Source organism: Lepus europaeus, chromosome 11, assembly GCF_033115175.1.
Source record: "Lepus europaeus isolate LE1 chromosome 11, mLepTim1.pri, whole genome shotgun sequence".
In the NCBI taxonomy this organism is placed as follows: domain Eukaryota; kingdom Metazoa; phylum Chordata; class Mammalia; order Lagomorpha; family Leporidae; genus Lepus; species Lepus europaeus.
The window spans coordinates 90,075,491-90,095,557 of NC_084837.1; the positions used below are offsets into that span (position 1 = coordinate 90,075,491).

Below are 20,067 nucleotides of genomic sequence, written 5' to 3' on the forward strand. Positions count from 1 at the left end.
GCAGGGGCCCAAGGACTTGGACCATCTTCCACCGCTTTCCCAGGACATAGCAGAAAGCTGGATCAGAAGAGGAGCAGCCGGTACTCGAACTGGTGCTCTGGTATGGGAAGCCGGTGTCACAAGCAGCAGTTTAACCTGCTGTGCTAGAGGCTGGTCCCAGTTCTGAGTCTTTTAATTCAAAAGCAAAATATTTTCATTTAGTCAAGTCTTTTATGTCTTTGAAAGTTTTGAAAATTTTTTAAAATGAAAATCAGGTGTCTTTATTTTCATTGTTTATATTGGTATATATATGTCTAAATGTCAGCGTTTTTTTACGAAGTCCTTTAATGACTTTTTTTTTTTTTTTTAAGATTTTTGTTATTTATTTGAGAGGCAGAGTTACAGACAGTGAGAGGGAGAAAGAGAGAAAGGTCTTCCTTCTGCTGGTTCACTCCCCAAATAGCCGCTATGGCCGGAGCTGCACCAATCTGAAGCCAGGAGCCAGGAGCTTTCTTCTAGGTTTCCCATGTAGGTGCAGGAGCCCAAGCACTTGAGCCAGGCCATCGCAGAGAGCTGGATTGGAAGAGGAGCAGCCGGGACTAGAACCAGTGGCCATATGGGATGCTGGTGCTGCAGGCAGAGGATTAACCCACTGCGCCACTGCGCTGGCCCCGACTTTTTTGTTTTTTCTTTCTAAGAATATTTTTCAGTTGCTTCTTTTGGATGTCCCAGATGCACTCATCATTATTTATGTGTAATGATAAAATCTTGCCTGTGTGTGTGTTTTGTTTTGGCCAAATTACTGTGATTAAGATTCCCAGGAGCCGGCGCTGTGGCTCAATAGGCTAATCTTCCGCCTTGCGGCACTGGCACGCAGGGTTCTAGTCCCGGTCGGGGCGCCGGATTCTGTCCCAGTTGCCCCTCTTCCAGGCCAGCTCTCTGCTGTGGCCCGGGAGTGCAGTGGAGGATGGCCCAAGTGCTTGGGCCCTGCACCCCATGGGAGACCAGGAGAAGCACCTGGCTCCTGCCTTCGGATCAGTGTGGTGTGCTGGCTGCAGTGCGCCGGCCATGGCGGCCACTGAAGGGTGAACCAACAGCAAAGGAAGACCTTTCTCTCTGCCTCTCTCTCTCTGACTGTCCACTCTGCCTGCCAAAAAAAAAAAAAGATTGCCAGGAGAGTATTAAATGGTGGTCTTGGAGCACGTGCTTGGCACACGCTTGTTTTTGAATTTAGATTTTTTGGGTAGCCATTCTAGTCTCTATCAAGATCATAACTGTGTAGTGTAACCCTCTCTCTCTCTTTCTCAAAAATTTGTTTCTTTGAAATGCAGAGTTACAGAGAGGCAGAGAGAGGGAGATCTTCCATCTGCTGGTTCACTCCCCAGATGGCTGCAATGGCCAGAGCTGTGCTGATCCGAAGCCAGGATCCAGGAGCTTCTTCCTAGTCTCCCACACACGGTTACAGGGGCCCAAGGACTTGGACCATCTGCTGCTGCTTTCCCAGGCCATAGCAGAGAGCTGGATGGGAGGTGGAACAGCCGGGACTTGAACCAGCATCCATATGGGATGTCGGCACTGCAGGTAGCGGCTTTACCTGCTACACCACAGTGCCAGTCCCAACCCTCTCACTTTATAAGCAAAGATATGGACCAGAAAGTGACTCGTGCATCCAGGTCCACACCAGGACTGCGTGTCAGAGCTGGGAGTAGGCTGTGGGTGGTAACCCTAGCAGAGTGCTCTCACTGCCTGGCTACCGTACCTGGCTGACTACAGGAAGTGCCCCCTATAGGTTGCAGAGCCTGGCTTTTCTTAGTAAGACCGCAAGCTCTCTGGCTCACTGACACACGGAAATGGACTAGAGGCCCATGTGTGATGGGGGCTTGTTCTTGAGCACAAGGGAGTAGCATAGCGGGAAGAGGCCCCACCGGCTGCTCGGATGGCAGAGCTGGGCGGGGCCTTTGATCAGGTGGGGAGGCATGGCGGGTTCCCCTCGCACTCAGGGCACCTCCATCTGCACCCAGCCTGGAATTGACTCATCCCCCTAGGCAATGGTGCTTTGGGTGCACCCAGGCCGGTTCTGTGCAGGCTTGGTTCTTACTGCACGTGACATTCTCAAAATGGGGGTGTTGCTCACTGCCCTCACCCCGGGAATGATACGTATTGGTTACATTGGGCTATTCTGGGCACCTGTGTGGGTTAGGGAAGTCCCCCACAGAGCAGTGTGGGGCCTTTGCAGGTAGGGTCTGGATGTTTCTGGGCCTCATTGATCTGAGGCTAGATGGATACGTACCATGGGAGGGACTGAGGGCTGGAATTTGTGAATCCTACTTTTCTTTTTGTAAAGTTTTATTTATTTGAAAGACAGTTACACAGAGGGATGGAGAGAGAGAGAGTGAGAGAGAGTTCTGTCTACTGAGTCACTCCCCAAATGGCCTCAATAGCCAGCGCTGGGCCAGGCTGAAGCCAGGTCTCAAGTGGGTGCAGGAGCCCAAGCACTTGGCCCCTCCTCTGCTGCCTTCCCAGGCGCATTAGCAGGGAGCTGGATCGGAAGTGGAGCAGCCGGATCTCGAACTGGTGCCCCTATGGGATGCCACAGTGCTGGCCCCTGTGAATCCTGTTTCTATCCTGTCTCAAGATGACCAGACTAAAGAAAATGCTGGTAATAGTATGTTTTGGCAGATAATTTGATTCAGGAAATTTTGATACAAGGGGTGGGAATATCAAGTGTTCCACAAAACCTTAGCTTGTTGCCAAGTTTAGAAAACTGTATTTATGAATTGCCCAAGCTTTTACAATTTGATGTGCTCCATCCATCCAAGAGGAGAACTGGGTTGTTCTCTTGCCTCAACCAGTGAGAACAAATGTGGGAGCCCTTAGTGGGCACCTGCGTGCCAGGCTGTGTGCCAGGGGTGTGCAGCGACAGTAAGGCAGATGGTCCCTGGCCCTATTTGAAACCTAATTTTCTGGTTTTTGTCCAATTTTAATTTCTCAAATAAGCATTTGCACGTATATATATGTATGTGTGTATATAAACATGTATTTTTTATGAAGTCCTGGGTCACCCTCTGGAAACATTTCAGAGCACTGAGTTGTTTCTTGCTCATTGTTTTTAAAAAGTGCAGTCTGAGGGTGATTGGAACAAAGCCCAAGCAAGACTGACCAGGAACCCTGTCCCCTTCCCCCACCCCTTTTTTTTTAAAGAATTATTTTGCTCATAGCCTATGTTGGGCCTGGCGAGCTTGCTGGGTAGAGTTCAGCCTGTGTCTCGCTGGGCATTTCAGAGCCCAGGCGCAAGGCTCCTAACCCCGCCTCCACGCCGAGCCGGGAAAGCCAGCCGTGCCTGTTTCGGTTTCAGTTCTGGAACACGCTGTCGCCCTTCAGTGTGATGCCAGAAGTGGCAGCCTGGACAGCGACAGGAGAGCTCTCTGCAGATCCTGTTGTGCTCAGGGAAGCTGACTCCCCTTGGAGAAGAAGCTGCTTGATGTTAATGCTAATGTGATGTTTGAATTAATTCTAAGTTGTAGGAAATCGTGCAGACTACAGGGCCGGTAGCGCTCTAGCCGCAGGTGAAACCAAAGGCTAGGGGGGCCATGGCTGCATGAAGTCAGCCCAGCACGTCTAGGGGTGGAGGACTTGGCCAGCTCTCGTTTGGGCTGAGACGTGGTTGCAGTGAGTCATCGCGCCAGGAAAGGAGCGTGGTTCAGCCTGCTGCTTCTATTACAGGTGGTTTGGCATCCTGGGCTGGAAGCCAGAAGCTAGGGGAACTGACTTCCTGTGTCTTGGGAGGGTATGGCACTAGAAACTCTGGAATACAAGGGTGTTTCAGAAAGCAATTGGAAAATGGAATTAAAAGATATTTATTTTGGTGCAAAAACAATTCAAAAATCCATGCATAGCTTTTTCATAATACATAGTTTACATGAACGTTTTGAAGATCCTTTGTATGAATGGGTTTCACTGTTTTTTGGCACCAAGATGAACTTTTTAAAGATTGATTTATTTATTTGAAAGGCAAAGTTATAAAGAGGCAGAGATAGAAAGAGAGAGATGGCCAGCGCCGTGGCTCACTAGGCTAATCCTCCGCCTGCGGCGCCGGCACACCGGGTTCTAGTCCCGGTCGGGGCGCCAGACTTTGTCTCGGTTGCCCCTCTTCCAGGCCAGCCCTCTGCTGTGGCCCCGGAGTGCAGTGGAGGATGGCCCAGGTCCTTGGGCCCTGCACCCACATGGGAGACCAGGAGAAGCACCTGGCTCCTGGCTTTGGATCGGCGCGGTGCACCGGCTGCAGCGCGCCGGCCATAGCGGCCATTGGAGGGTGAACCTACGGTAAAGGAAGACCTTTCTCCCTGTCTCTCTCTCTCTCACTGTCCACTCTGCCTGTCAAAACAAACAAACAAACACCCAAAAACTTCCATCCCCTGGTTCACTTCCCAAGTGGCTGCAGTGGCTGGAACTGCCCCGATCCAAAGCCAGGAGCCAGGAGCCTCCTCTGGGTCTCCCACGAGTTGGGCCATCTTCCATTGCTTTTCCAGGCCATAGCAGAGAATTGGATCAGAAGTGGAGCAGTCAGGACTCAAACCGGCGGCCATATGGGATGCCGGCACTGCAGGCGGCGGCTTTACTCGCTACGCCACAGTGCCGGCCCCCCAAAATGAACTTTTAAAAAAATATTTATTTATTTGAAAGAGTTACACAGAGAGAGGAGAGGTGGGGGGGGGGGGGGTCCTTCCATCCACTGGTTCACACTCCAATTGGCTGCAGTGGTCAAAGCTGCACCAATCTGAAGCCAGGAGCCAGAAGCCTCCTCCAGGTCTCCCAAGCAGGTGCAGGGCCATCTTCTACTGCTTTCCCAGGCCATAGCAGAGAGTAAAGTAGAGCCAGCCGGGTTTCTAACCAGCGCCCATATGAGATGCCGGCGCTTCAGGCCAGGGTGTTAACCCGCTGCACTCCAGCGCCGGCCCCCACAATGAACTTTTAATTTCATTTTCCACGGAGGTTTGAAGTCTACTTGACCTGTTAGAGGTGAGGGTTTATCTTGCAGAGACCTCCAAGGAAGGAGGGGTCCTGGAAGCTCCTCCACATGTCCCTAAGCTCCGTACCTCTCTGCTGTGTTCATGTTAGCACTTAGCCCTTCCACCTGCGTAGCTGTCTTGTTAGGAAACCACTTTCCTGGGGTGGGTGTCTGGCACAGCCGTTACAGCGCCGCTGGGGACACCCCGTTCCGTATTCGCAGTGCCTGGATTTGCATCTCGGCTCCCCTTTCAATTCAAGCTTCCGTGAATGAAGACCATGGAAGGCAGCAGGTGACAGCGGAAGCAGTTGGGTCCCTGCCACTGATGTGGGAGACCTGGATTGAGTTCCGGGCTCTTGGTCAGCCTGGTTCAGCCCCTACTGTTGGGTGCATTTGGGGAGTGAACCGGCGAATGGAAGATCTCTGTGTCTCTCTGCCTTTCAAAAACACACACACACACACACACACACACCCCACCTCCCTTACCAAAGCACACCTAGAAAGGCTGATGATGTTTCAAATGTTGGATCCACGCATCACCGAAGGGCCGCTGAGACGGGCAGCCCTGTTTAAGAAACTGACACTGAAGATTAGGAAATACCAGAAGATCGTTGCTCCTGTCGGGTTAACGTGTTTAGAATTGGATCTGTGAAGTCTGGAGTGGGATCCAGGAGTCCAGGGGACCCTGCTGAGAACCTCAGCTTGGATGAGACCCTGCCTTGCCCCTGAGCCTGCACGCCCGCGTCCTCCGATGCCGGAAGACAGCAGTGTGCTTGCCTGGGCTTCTGTGCCACTCTCAGGTGGCCCTAACTCATGCCCCGGCCCTGCAGAACCTAGGCCCCTGGGGGACCTGTCCCCATCACGGGTGCAGGCTCTGCTAGAGGCCCCAGAGGACGGAGTCAGCCATGCAACCGCAGGGACACCTTGCACGTCTTTTATAGCTCCTTGTTGGAGGTCTGTCTGCCACAGTGACCTGGAACTTAGAAATCCTCACCACCCAAGAGCCGCTTTTTGTTTTTTAAAGATTTATTTATTTATTTAAAAGAGTTACACAGAGAGAGGAGGAGATGCAGAGAGAGAGAGAGAGAGAGAGAGAGAGAGAGAGATTCTACCCGCTGGTTCACTCCCCAAATGGCCACAACAGCCGGAGCTATGCTGATCCTAAATGAGGAGCCAGGAGCTTCTTCTGTGTCTCCCAAACAGGTACAGGGGCCCAAGGACTTGGGCCATCTTCTTCTGCTTTCCCAGGCCATAGCAGAGAGCTGGATCGGAAGTGGAGCAGCCGGGACTAGTGCTCATATGGGATGCTGGCACTGCAGGCAACGGCTTTACCCGCCATGCCACAGCACCAGTCCCTGTATTGCATTGTTTTTTTTTCATTCATAGGATTGTTTATTCAGAGCTGTCTCTAGACTGTAGCCAATCTGACCCAAGCTCCATTGGCTCCATCCTGGGCATTGTGACCTTGGCCAGAATCTGCAGAGGTACCAGTGTTCCCTTAAACAGGCACTGATGAAGAGCCCATCTCCTCGCCATCCCCCTTGGTCTGAAGCCAGACCTTCACCTCTCTGTACCCTGTAAGTAAAAGGTGAAACTTCCTGCAGTGCTGTCCACTCATTGGTGTTTTTAATGCAATCTTTTTTTTTCCAAAGTTTTGTTTCATTACTGTTAATTTTCAAATTAAAAAAAAAAAATTGAAAGGCAGAGAGAGAGGGAGAGAGGGAGAGCGAGCTTCTGTCCGCTGGTTCACTGCCCAGAAGGATCGGAGTGGGGCAAGCAGGACTTGGACCTGCCCTTAGGTGATGCTGGCATCGCTCATGGGCAGCGACTTAACTCACTGCACCACCATGCTGGCCCCTGCTTGAAATATACAAAACGGAGCACAATATGAATTTTAGTGTTCATGTGAGTTTGCATCTGGGCTGCTTCCCTTTAAATCCGAAAATTGTCTTCTCAGACTGCTGTCGGCTCCCCTCCCAGACCAGCTCCTCTCAAGGCCTCCCTGGGCGCCACCCCCGCCCGGGGCCCTGGGAAACTCAGTAAAAATCTGAAGGCTGCAGTAGCCAGAACTGGGTTAACTTTTTTTTAAAATATTTATTTTATTTATTTGAAAGAGTTATAGAGAAAGGGAGAGACAGACAGAGACCTTCCATCAGCTGGTTCACTGCTCAGATGGCCGCAATGGCCGGAGCTTCCTCCGGGTCTCCCACGTGGGTGCAGGGGCCCAAGGACTTGGGCCGTTTTCCACTGCTATCAATTCTTTTTTTAAAAAAAGATTTATTTCAAAAGCAGAGTTACAGAGAGAGAAAGACAGAAATCTTCCATCTGCTGTTTCACTCCCCAAATGGCTGCAACAGCCTGGCCCAGGCCCAGCCGAAGCCAGGAGCCTGGAATTCTACCTGGGTCTCCCAAGCTCTTGGGGTATCATCCGCTCCTTTCCAGGCGCATTAGCTGAGAGCCGGATCAGAAGTGCAGCAGCTGGGACTCGAACTGGTGCCCATGTGGGGTGCGCACACTGCAGGCCGTGGCTTAATCCACTGCACCACAGCGCTGGGTCACCTTGAATGACCTTGGTGATGTCAGCACAGGTCTGAGTATTCCCTGAAGAAGCCGCCTGTCGTAACTCTCTTGGTCCTTCAGCCTGGAGCCTCAGTGTTCACTTGTTTTGAGCTCAGCTCGGCACTTCAGAATTATTTGGGGGAATTGGACACAAAGAAAAGTGAAGCTCTGGCCCCTCTCCCAGCCATTTACCTCTGAGTGCCTAGGGGCTGGCGCCCATGCACCTGTACCTAAAGCTCCCAGGTGACTCAAAGGTGAACTGGGACTGAGAATCTGTGTTAGCATTGAGATTCTCTCCCAAGAAATGCACCTTGTTGCATCTGTTGGTGCTGCCTTGAACATTCAGCCTTCAGAGTAAAACAGGTTCAGAAAGGGCGCGGTGGTAAGAGGGAGGAGCTGACGGACAGACAGTGCAAGGGCTAAAGGGCTTAGGGGAGGCAGCCCCCCCATGTCCCCACCTTTTGACCATTGATTGGTCTTGGTACAGGCCTGGGGGAGAGACTGAGGTCCTGGGGACAAAGCTGCTGGCCAGAGGTTGCAGGTGCCCTGGGCTGGCTGCATCTGACCGCAGACACGCTCCATGCCTTGCGTGGGGGTCACGTGCGTCAGTTGTTAACATCGCACAGCAGCCTCTCTGAAGCTTTCCATGAGCCCATTCCCAGATCCGCTGCAGACTTTGCTCCATAGCACGCTATGCACTTTTGAGTGTGGACTCATTAATTCTTAGATTACCCCATTCAGACATTCAGACGGGTCATGCCTGACAAGGCGTGTGATGTAACCACACTTCCGTCTGCTCGTTAGGAGGAAGAACAGGTTTTGCTATTTAGGTTTCAGTTTTACCGTTTTCACCTTTGGCTTCTCGCTCTGAGTCTGGGCTGGTGTGGAAATCGCAGTCCCGGGTGTAGTTTTGATTTTGCTTCAGGACCTCAGGCTTGCGCTTTTTTTTTTTTTTTATTAAGGTTTATTTATTTATTTGAAAGGCAGAGAGTTAGAGGCTGAGGCAGAGAGAAAGAAGTCTTCCATCTGCTGGTTCACTCCCCAAATGGCTTTGGGCCAATCCCAAGCCAGGAGCCAGGAGCTTCTTCTGTCTCCTACGTGGATGCAGGAGCCCAAGGAAGTGGAGCAGCCGGGATTCAAACTGGCGCCCATATGGGATGCCGGCACTGCAGGCTGCAGCTTTACCTGCTGTGCCACAGCGCCAGCCCCATCAGGCTCTCTCTTAACTTAGCTCTGAGTGTCCTCATTTATGTAGGAAGAAGACCAAGTCATTTCCAAGGTTCTGCTTGTTGGGGTTCCAAGGAGTGAATGGTGCAAGAACAGAATGGAGATGCCTTGGTTTAAAAGCAGCTGGTGGAAAGATGTCACTCAAAGTCAGGGTGTGCGAGGGACCACACTGGACCTCCAGCCTGGAGGGGAGAAGTGGGAGCCCAGGGCAGAAGCTACCGCAAGACAGCCGTGACCTAACCGTCCACAACCACCAAGACAGAAAGGGTGACCTGGGGGGCAGGGGCGGAGGAGGGCGCTATTGTAGGCAGCAGATAGCGTGCAAGCCCCTCCCCACATTTAGAGTTGGCTGGTGGGAAGCAGGGGGCCCCACCCGCTTCCTTTCCTTTAAATTATTATTATTTTTTTTTTTGACAGGCAGAGTGGACAGTGAGAGAGAGAGAGAGAGAAAGGTCTTCCTTCTGTTGGTCCACCCCCCCAAATGGCCACTATGGCTGGGGCGCTGTGCCGATCCGAAGCCAGGAGCCAGGTGCTTCTCCTGGTCTCCCATGCGGGTGCAGGGCCCAAGCACTTGGGCCATCCTCCACTGCACTCCCTGGCCACAGCAGAGAGCTGGCCTGGAAGAGGGGCAACCGGGACAGAATCCGGTGCCCCAACCGGGACTAGAACCCGAGGTGCCGGCGCCGCAGGCGGAGGATTAGCCTAGTGAGCCGTGGCGTGGCCCCGCTTCCTTTCCTGAGAAACATCGTGGCTTGCCTGACACAAAATGGGATGTCAGCACCTTGGTTGGTTTTAAACATGATTTTTTTTTTTTAATTTTTAAAAACTCCGACAGTAAAGGTCGTACTGTGCACAGGGGGACAGGTGCCTTTGATGTGTCCCCTTTCATTCCTACCTTAAAACAAGGCTAAGGCATAAATTACTCCGCCGGGCAGCAGGCGTGCCCCTTGTCCTCGGGGCGCCATCGGTGGTGGTACCGCTCGGTCCCTGGGCTGGTGGATGAGACATTTGCCAGTGAGGCTGCCCAGGTGCCTGGAGCCTCGCACGGCCGTTGTTCAGTGCAATCGAGGGAGGGCCCCTCCGAGCCCTTCTCCCACGCACTGGTGGGCGTAGAGGGAGTGGGAGGCCCCCCTCCTAGCCCTGCGCCTGGCTGCAGTAGGGTCAGTGCGCCTGCGTCAGGTGCAGCCTGCGGCCGGGTCCCGGGCATCGCGTCACCCACATGCCTTGCTTCCCCTTCCCGTGAGGTACCCCGGAACACAGCAGCGGGAGGAGAGGGGGAGGCGGAGGCCGGGAGCCAGGGCGGACGGAGTGTGTGGGTGGCAGGAGAGCCAGCTGCCTTCCGGGCTCAGCCGGATCCACAGCATCCTGGGTCCCACCCCCACCCCTCCGCGCGGTCTCCGCATCCCAGAATCTCCCAACATCCCTGGCGGCAGCTGTCACCAGCAAGCCCTGGGGTGCCATCCTGTCTATCCATGGGGAGCCCTGGGGGCCCGGGGTTGGGGCTGATCTGTGAGCCAGCCGCAGGGGTGGGAGGGGTCAGCAGGGTGCTGCAGGATTCCGAAGTGCTGGGCCGCTGCTTTCCGGAGCTGCAGAGAGGCGTGGCCGGTGCACAGCGGGGTTGTATTTACAGTCTTCCTCCCTGGGCTTCTTCCCAGGATAGGGATGGTGGTCAGTTCCTAGCACCTTAGTGGCTGGGGCAGCAAATGCCCTCCACGGGGAAGGGGGGGTGTTCTCCTGCCTCTAGGGAGCTGTGTGCAGGTGTCCCAAGCCCCCCAGCAGGGCGGTTTCCCTTGAAAACCGGCTTGAGTTCCATTCCAGAGGGAGCAGGCGCCGTCACTCAGGAGATGAGGTCAAGTGCAAAGCCAGCTGGCGTCCTGTCCACGGCAGCTCGGTGGGGCCTCGGGCCTGGGCCTGCTCTCCACCGGGGCTGGCCCCCCTTCTATTCGAAGCCTCCTGCCCAGCCTCACTCCAGCTCTTTGGGGGCGGGGTCCAGGCCGGGCTCCCTCCTGCGCTTGGCGCTTTGAAAGAAGCCGAGCTGTGGCAGAAACAAAGGCAGAACCGTAGGGGGCAGTGGGGTGGACAGCGTGGAGAGGGCCTGCCTCCCATCCCAGAGGGCCCCCCTGGATGCCCCAGCAGCCCATCACCAGAGCCCCCCACCCCAGCTGTGGTCTGGAGCAGTGCAGAGGGAGCCCCGGGAGTAGGGCCAGGACATGAAGCTGGCTCCCGCTGTCTTGCTGTGTGGTCCTGCCAAGGTCAGTCTCCCTCTCTGGGCCTCCCTTACTTCATCTGAAACAGGAGGAGGTGGGGACCAGGAGCTCCTCTCAGAGACAGAGAGGGCGTGGCTGGGTTTGTTAACAGCCTGGCCCTGTAGGGATGTTGTCTTCCCAAGGGTTGCAGCCATAGTTGGAGTGCCCTCTGCTGGCACAAACCAGTCTGCCTGCCGCGGCAAGGGGCTGGAGGGGGTGGAGCAGGAGAGCTGCAGGAGGAGGCTGGGTGGGGGCCCAGGCCCGCCCAGCAGTCCGGAGGCCGCGCCTGTCCTGCTGTGTGCAGGAGCACTCACCTTCCACAGGGCCAGGACCAGCAAGGCCAGAAGCAGGAGGCCTCCCAGCGTGCTGCCCACGATGATCCAGATGGGGACCTGCGAGTCTTCCTCCTTGGAGATTTCGAAGGTGACCTGCAGGGGCAGGGGAGGAGTCAGGTGACAGCTTGGCTGCTGTGGGGCGGGCGGGGCAGGAGAGCTGGGGTAGGTGGGGAGGAGGGTCAGCCGGCCCTCGGTGGGAGAGCGGCAGCCCTGGTTCAAGGAGAAGGCGGAGCGATGGGCGGCACACAGCCAGCCGGGCTCTCTGAGCAGCCAGCCCTGCACGGTGGACACCTGAGTTAGGTGACAAGGTGAGGCTCCTCCGTGAGACACTTTCCGCCTCTGGCCTCGGGCCACCTCGCTCGCCCAGATTCTCATCCTGCTCTGTGCACTGCCCTTCCTCAGTCTTTGTCACTTCTTGTCACACACCCCCCCCCCCCCCCCATCTGCAGGTTGGTGCGCCTCTTCCTTCAGTCCTTGGACCTCTTCTTTCTCTGCAGCTGTTCCCTGGGCGACCTCGGGGCTGACTTCCCAGGAGACATAGCAGGCTTGGTGTCCAGGCCTGCAGCACTGGCCGGGGCCCAGGACAATCTGAATTTCTTTTACAAAGTGGAAGAAAGAGTGAGTATAACCTGGGCTGGATGATATGCCTTCACCTTGACAGCAAGCAACACCTCTGGATAACGTGACGATGTTGCATGGAAGATACACACAGAGCACTAAGGGAGAGGGGGCCCCCAAGGCAGGGGCTGGGGCTGGGGCCAAGGAAGCGAGAAAGCAGCACTGGGGGCGTTCACTCAGCTTTAACTGCCAGTGCGCTGGCCACGCCCACGCTTGGCCCTGCAGCTTCAACCACCCTGCGCTGGCCACACCCACACTCAGCCCTGCAGCTCTAACCACCCTGCGTGGCCACGCCCACACTCAGCCCTGCAGCTCTAACCACCCTGCGTGGCCACGCCCACACTCAGCCCTGCAGCTCTAACCACCCTGCGTGGCCACGCCCACACTCAGCCCTGCAGCTCTAACCACCCTGCGTGGCCACGCCCACACTCAGCCCTGCACTCTAACCACCCTGCGTGGCCACGCCCACACTCAGCCCTGCAGCTCTAACCACCCTGCGTGGCCACGCCCACACTCAGCCCTGCAGCTCTAACCACCCTGCGTGGCCACGCCCACACTCAGCCCTGCAGCTCTAACCACCCATGCGCTGGCCACGCCCAAACTCTTCTGCAGCTCTAACCACCCTGCGTGGCCACGCCCACACTCAGCCCTGCAGCTCTAACCACCCTGCGCTGGCCACGCCCACACTCAGCCCTGCAGCTCTAACCACCCTGCGTGGCCACGCCCACACTCAGCCCTGCAGCTCTAACCACCCATGGGCTGGCCACGCCCAAACTCTTCTGCAGCTCTAACCACCCTGCGTGGCCACGCCCACACTCAGCCCTGCAGCTCTAACCACCCTGCGTGGCCACGCCCACACTCAGCCCTGCAGCTCTAACCACCCATGCGCTGGCCACGCCCACACTCAGCCCTGCACTCTAACCACCCTGCGCTGGCCACGCCCACACTCTCCTGCAGCTCTAACCACCCATGCGCTGGCCACGCCCACACTCAGCCCTGCACTCTAACCACCCTGCGCTGGCCACACTCACATTCTGTCTCCTGCCTGCGCTCCAGCTGAATTCCAGACTCACATGTGTCTGCGGGCTCCCAGGCAGACCCTGGGCCCCACCGCCTGCCCCCAGCCCTGTCCCTCCAGTCTCCTGTGCGTGTTTGCTGCTGCCATGCCCAGAGCACTCCTGGCTCATGCCTGCTCTCCCTTCCGCACCAGCAGAGGCCACTGCTCTGGCCTGCAAGTGCCCAGATGTGCCCGCTCCCCTGCACCCCGTCTCTGGAGCTGGCCTCCGGCTTCTGCCTGAGGCCTCGGCGCAGCAGCTAAGGCAGCTCCTTCACCTGGGAGCGCTCTGGTCACTGCACCGGCCGTGGTGCCCAGTGTCACTCAGAGGAAAGACGGAAGCCCTGGCCTCGCCATCTCCTACCGCCCTGGCTCGCCCCCAGCCCCAGCCTCCTGCAGACCCCCACCCAGCAGTCTCGGCTTCCCCACGCTCCCGCCCTGCTGTCTGTTCCCCCCACCTGGACTGCCCGTCTTTACGAGTGTGCTTTCTCCCGGGGCAGCCCTTCCCTCCACGAGCCACTGCCCACCTCCGCGCTGATTGCCTTTCTTCCTGCCTAGCATGGTCACTTCGGGAGAGCAGAGCCTCATCAGCGTCGTTCTCTGCTCTGTACCCCAGGTGTGGAACGCAGTGGGGCTCACTGAGCACCTGCCCTGGGTGCATGAACCCCTGCAGGGCACAGGGGAGCTTGCCCTGGACACTGACTCACGCAGGTCACTTCCTGCTCTGCCTGACCTTCTGCAGCCTCAGTTTCCAAAGTCGAACAATGGGGTGGTGGGATGCACCTGGCAGCAGTGACGAGCGAGCAAGGTAAAGTGGGGTGTCTGTGGCAGTGCCTGGCACAAGCCCAGTGCTCAGCACTTATTCTTTTATGTGTCTTCTTTCTGTCTCTGAGGCTGGGGCCTTGTTCTGCCCCTCCACCATCTCCCGTACAGCCCTCTCCCCCAGGTCAGGGGTTTAGTTTGGGCTTGGCGAATCTCTTTAACAGAAAAGCGAGGGATCCAGAGGCTATAAGAGGGATTTTTATGGGGTGGGGTGTGTGGAAGGCAAAGAATTCACCTAAAAGACATGCGCAGTAGTGGGGACAGGAGCCTGTGTGTGTGTGAGGGGGCCTGTGCCATACCTCCCTTCTCTTGAAGGCCTGGAAGATAACAGCATTTCCAGGGTCGGTTCAAAGGGGCTGGCTCCAGAGAGCTTTCCTGGGACCCACCCCATTGTGCCCCCACCTGGCTGCAGCGCCTGCACTCACCCCATATCGCACCTGTGCTTTGCTGTCATGGTCCCCTCACTTGTTGAATTCATCTCCATACCCCCCTGGGTGGGGCTGAGTTAGTAGGAATGGCAAATGAATGAACAAATAAATACAGAACACTCCTGGGGCGGGGCGCCCCCCAAGGGCAGCTTCCAGGCCTCTGCACCTGCTGCCCCTTGGCTGGGCACACCCCAAGTTACCCACGCGCCTTCCTTGACCTTGCCTGTCACCCTGGGGCGGGGCTGGCGTTTATGGGGCGTGGCCAGTAGGGGGCAGCAGCGTCCCGCGCCCGGCGGCGGCGCTGTCTCTCTCCAACAAGACTGGGCTTTTCTTTGGGACTTGTCTCCGATCCAGGAAAGTGTCTCTCGAAGGCTCGCCCCTTTTCTGGCCCCCGATGTCAGCAGACTTGATCGGTAACAACCTGGCCAGGGAGGGCCGACCCCAGCACCGAGACACCCCCACGCCCGTGGCGTCCGGGAGCGCAGTCCGCCCCAGACCCGGCCCCTTTTCGTTGCAGCTGAGGTGGATGGGGAGGGGGCGTTCCTTCCAAGCTGCCTCCCCTGCCCTGCTCTCAGGCACAGGGGCCTGGGCTCCCGTTCCTGCCTCCTCCCGAGTAGGATGTGCAGGTGTGCCCCCTACCCCCTGCCCCAGGGGCGGTGACGGTGCCTTGGGCACACAACCCCTCCCCACTCTTGCGTGTTCTCTCCCGGGAGGCTCACCTGTCCGCAGGTCTGCCCACCTCTCCCGCTGGGACGCGGGGGAGGGGGCTGTTGGGGAGCTGGGGGCAGCCCTTTCCAAGGTCTCAGGGCTTGGGGGTGGGGTGAGGTGGGGAGCACGCACCTGGCGGCTGGGGTCCTCCTCGCGGAAGATGAAGGGGCTGTGGAACTGCCTCTGCAGGGCGGCGTGGATGGTGATTTTCAGAGACCTGTACTTGAGCTGTGTGATCAGAGGGCGCCGGTCAGAAGCCGCCCCCGCCTCGGCCCCTTCTCTTCCTGCCCCCTGCCCAGCAGCCACCCCTGCGGACTCGCCACCCCCCCCCGGGGGGGGGGCTCCACTTACTGCTTTCAGAGACTTCAACCACAGGTTCCCCAGCAGCCGGAAATGGGTTTCCTGGTTGGGGTTCAGCCTCACGTTGCAGTTGATGGAGACCACGTCAGAGTTGCTGTGGTTCTGAAAGAGGCGAGGGGGCTCGGGGGTGAGCAGCTGGGCTGTGGGGGCAGGGGAGGCAGCCAAGCCTGGCTGGGACCTGGGCCTGCGGGCAGCAGCTCAGACCAGCAGGGGGACGGAGGGAGGGGGAGAGGCAGAGAACAGGGGACAGGGGGAGAAGTGGGGTGTGCAGGACCCGCGGGCTGGGCTGCTGTGGGATGATTGGGGGACAAATGAAGGCTGGGATCGTCAACTGTGTTTGAAGTTGTGGGAGATGGCCAGCCGGGGGTGTTCCAGCATCAAGGCATCTCTACATTATAATCGTCATATAAACAGATGAAAACAAAACGGTGCAATCATGGCATCAGACGCAGGGAAAGGTATTTTAGGAAATGCAACTTGTGTTCATGGTAGAAATTCTCAGGGCAGATCCTGAGCCTGGCTAAAGGGATTCACAGATAATTTCTAAAGCCCCAAGCAAGCATCCACGTTCCTTTCAAATCCGGATCAAGACAGTCCTGACAGCACCAGCCCTAGAGGTCTTAGCCAGAGCAATACGGCAAGCAAAGCGACCTGTGGGGCCTGCATGGGAAACCTCGCGTTGATGGCCCAAGCAAGTGATCAATGATTAGAAGCCGTCAGGTAGAAGCTGTTTGTGGGGCTGCCCGCCCCAAGCCTTTGCGTGAAGCATGCGTCTGGGGGAAATAAAACTAAAATAGCTAAGATTTTGATCTGGGTGAGGACCAGTGAGAGCGTGCCGAGGACCTGAGAACGGGAACCTGGTTGTGAGCAGGTGTCCTGGGAGGTGGTGGGGCAGGAGACCCGCGGCTGGTGTGGGCGGACGCCTGTGCGCGCTGCTCCCTCTGCAGGTGTCTCAGCTCTCGGGCTTGTCTGCTTCCCCCTTCTCTGCGGTTTGCTCGCCCCGCAGCCCTGTCACCTGGCTTCCTAGCCACCCCCTCTGTGTGTCTCCCGGGAGATGACGGCGGCTCCTGAATCCCTTTCCTCCTGGCTTGAGGCTGGGTGCACACAGGTGCTCACAGAGCGCTTCCCGGCAGACCATCAGATCCGGGGAGACAACCAGCCCCAGGCTCGGCTTGCGGTTCCGGGGACACTCACCAGCTGCGGGGCACGACTCAAATCCTCCTCCGCTGGGGTGGTCCGGTACTCGGTGCCGTTCCCCCACACGTTACAGGATGTGTTCACCTGGACAGAGGACACGTGCACACGGCTTCACACCCCGAACAGCCCTCAGCAGCCCAGAGATCTTTCTCTTCCCAGAGGAGGCCCAGCCTCCCCAGTGCCAGGAGAAGGGAGCCTGGGGCCAGGGGACACGCGCGAGGGTGCATCTGTCTCCCGGCTCCTCCCCGAGCCTGGTCCCTGGGGGTTTGGGTACCTGGTCAGTGAGGAAGTCTCTCAGCATCAGCAGACGGTTGCCAGCCCTGGTGGCCACGGGAACGGTGATTTTCATTGTCACCCCGTGCACGGGGAAAAGGCCCAGGTTCTGGATCTGCGGCCAGAGAAGGGCAGGGTCAGTGCCCCAGCAGCAGCTGAGGGGTGGCGGACAGGCCTGGAGGGGCCAGGGCTGGGAGACGGGCCATTCAAAGGCCCCTGGGGAGCGGGGCCGGTGCTGTGGCATAGCCGATTAAGCTGGAATCCCATATGGGCGCCAGTTCAAGTCCCGGCTGCTCCACTTCTGATCCAGCTCCCTGCTAATGCTCCTGGGGAAGCAGCGGAGGATGGCCCAAGTGCTTGGGCCCCTGCACCCACGTGGGAGATTCAAGTGGAGTTCCTGGCTCCCGGCGTCTGCCTGACCCCAATGGCTTCTGTAGCCATTTGGGGAGTAAACCAGTGGATGGAAGATTGTGTGTGTGTGTGTGTGTCTGCCTCTCCTTCTTTGTAACTCTTTGGGCCCAGGGCCCCCCTTTGTGGAAGATCTAAAGCTTTGCCAAATTGTTGGGGGCTGGGGGCCAGGGTGGGGAAACAGCTCCTCCTGGCTGGGGGGAGGGAGTTTGCTGGAGCCAGGGGTGGAGACACGGCCATCAACGCATTACAAGCGAGGAATGCTTTTCACTGCACGACTTCAACAGTGCGTGTGAGCGCTCACATTCGAGCTTCGTCCCCTTCAAACCCCTTCGGGGCCAGAGCAGTGAGGCGGGGCTGCCGCCAGGTGGGAGCTGTGTGGCCTTGGCCGGGTTACTGAGCCCCTCTCGGACAAGCCAAGCAGGGCTCCAGCCTGTGCAGTCCGGTGTCCGGCTGTGTGGACTGGCCTGCCCCCAGCTCTCACACAGCCGTAGGGCAGGTTGATAAACTCAGCAGGTCAGGGCACAGTGTAGCAGAGACTGCTCAGGTTCTCCTAATAGGCACTACAAAAGGCCACCTTCCCAGCCTACAGCTCCACCATTCTGGAGATGGGAGGTAAGTGGAGTGTGATGAACTACCAGGGAGTTTCTTTAATAGGGGCAGAGTGGGGCTGCACACTCTCTTCCTCTTCCTTCTTGCTGCTTCCTGGAATGAAAACGTGATGGCTGGAGCTGCAGCCATTTTGGGCTGGGAGGTGAACCCGGAGTCTGCCAATCTCACGCTGAGGATGATGGAACAGAAAAACCAATCCCGGAAGACCCTGCCAGCTCTGGCCTTCTCTCATGGTAGGTTTGAACTTCACATTTAGTTTTTTTTTTTTTTTTTGTATTAAAATTTTTACGTGGCTACAACTAATCCTCACTGACGAATCTTCCAGCCAAGAGGCGGGGATGGAAGGCCCAGAGAAGCGTCACGCGGTGAGGGGTGGCGAGTAGCGGCTGGACTCAGGCACGAGCAAGGCTCCCAGGCTCCCCCCCAGCAACGTGGGCGTGCCTTACCGCCATCTGTCCCTCTGTGCCCAGTCCCCTCCAGCCTCACCTTGAAGACACAGCTGAACGGCGGCCCGATGCCATTGTATCTCTCCAGGGAGCTGTTGGCCTTGACCTCGTAGTGGCTCAGGCTGCTGCTCCTACAGAGACAGAGAACAGAGCAGTCGCGAGCTGTCAGTGTCGGCCATGTGGGCACGTGAGCGACAGAGCGTGTGGGCAGGCACCTGCCTCCCCGTAGCCACAAAGACCAGGTTTGCTCATGTGTCCACCGGGATGGCTGTGTTGGGCAGGATTCTGAGGTTCAGTGTGTCTGCCTTGTGTGCAGGGGGAACCTGAGCCAGGGAGCTACTGCTGGTGTCTGCACAGGGCCCTGGCCTCTAGCGGTGGCCGTGGGGTGCGGCTGGCGAGATGCCCTGGGGCCAGGCCTGGGTCCCCTTCTTCTAGAGTGGCTGCAGAAGAGGGGCCGTGCTTGGCTTGGTGGGTGTCCCGGGCCCCCAGGCTTCCGGCTCTGCTAGGCCCCAGCAAAGGGTGCGCGCTACCTGAGGCCACTGTCCCAGGGTCCCCCGGGGCCAGCCCACCTGGTGAAGAGGACGTCGGCTTCATACTTGAGGTGCAAACGCAGGAGGGCAGTGTTGTCGTCCTTGGTGCTGTCCTGCTCGTCACTGTCGCTGCAAGGGGAGCCGGGCAGAGCCGTCAGGAGCGCACTGGCTGGGGAGTGTCCCGGGAGAGGAGGGCCCGGGGCTGGGAGTGGGTGACCTCAGCCTTCCCTGCTGCCTTGGCAGGAGCTGCTGGGCTGGTATGGGGTCGGGACGGTGGGACGGGGGAGGAGTTAGATTATTTATTTATCTATCAGTTATTTGAAAGGCAGACAGAGAACGAGAAACAGACAATCAGAGAGAAATCTTCCACCTGTTGGCTCCCTCCTGGATGCCCACAACAGCTGGGGCTGGTCCAGGCAGAAGTCAGGAGCCAGGAACTCCATCTGGATCTCCCACACAGGTGTCAGGGGACCCAAGTGCTTGGGCGTGGCTACTGCCTTCCAGGAAATGTGGGAGTGGGTAATTGGAAGCGAGATTGGAGCTGGGACTCCTCTGATGTGGGGTTAGGGCATTCCAAACAAGGTCTTAACCACTGAGCCAAGTTGCATCCCCACAGAGGGTGCGGTGTGGGTCTTGGCCGCGGCCTGCCTGTGTGACCTCCTCGCTGCCGCCCCCTGCTGGCCGTGGAGTCAGGGGCAGGGGCCGGGAGGGCGATGACACCTGCCGGCTCTGGCCCTGGGGGGTTGGGGGGAGACCAGAGGCGTTGCAGTGGAGTGGTTTACTTCTGTCCAAGCTGACCGGTCGCAGCCCCTCTACAGGCGGGGAGGACCCTGTTTCTGCCAAGGGCCATTGGCTATTTCCAACCTCACACGCAGGCCCTAGGAAACGATCAACTTGAAGAGCCGCCTGCTGTGGGTGTGCTGAGTTTCGAGCCCTGCCTGCGGCTGCCTTGGCACAGGATTCCCCGGGCCCAGCAGGCCGGACGTTCCCCACCCCTGCCCAGCACGCTGTGCCCCAGGAGAAGGCTGCAGGGGACTCGGAGGCGCGCAGGGAGTCTCGCCAAACGCTCCTCCCCCTCCTTTGGAGCTGAGCACGTGAGCTACCAGGGCGATCACTGTGGACGCAAACACGGATGGTTTCTGCTTGTTCCCTCCCCCAGGTCTGTCCCCTCTGCAGCCTTGCCCAGGGTAAGTGTTTAGTTAGAAGGCGGATTCCCCAGATGTCCCCCATGTCTCCCCGCTGTGCCCCTCTGCTACA

At 57.6% G+C, this 20,067-nt stretch overlaps 1 protein-coding gene across 1 annotated transcript in view; it reads right to left on the reverse strand.

Moving 5' to 3' along the window:
- Positions 1 to 8,509: 8,509 nt before the first annotated feature.
- ITGA11 (integrin subunit alpha 11) overlaps positions 8,510 to 20,067 on the reverse strand; it is a 106,531-nt gene continuing 94,973 nt past the window's right edge. Inside the window, exons 23-30 of the mRNA XM_062206210.1 lie at positions 18,850 to 18,939; positions 18,321 to 18,411; positions 16,816 to 16,929; positions 16,539 to 16,625; positions 15,336 to 15,446; positions 15,117 to 15,212; positions 11,334 to 11,447; positions 8,510 to 10,808 (exon numbers count right to left, since the gene is read on the reverse strand). Coding sequence (XP_062062194.1) covers positions 10,737 to 10,808; positions 11,334 to 11,447; positions 15,117 to 15,212; positions 15,336 to 15,446; positions 16,539 to 16,625; positions 16,816 to 16,929; positions 18,321 to 18,411; positions 18,850 to 18,939 — 775 coding nt within the window. The 3' untranslated portion in view covers positions 8,510 to 10,736. The remainder of the gene's footprint in view (positions 10,809 to 11,333; positions 11,448 to 15,116; positions 15,213 to 15,335; positions 15,447 to 16,538; positions 16,626 to 16,815; positions 16,930 to 18,320; positions 18,412 to 18,849; positions 18,940 to 20,067) is intronic.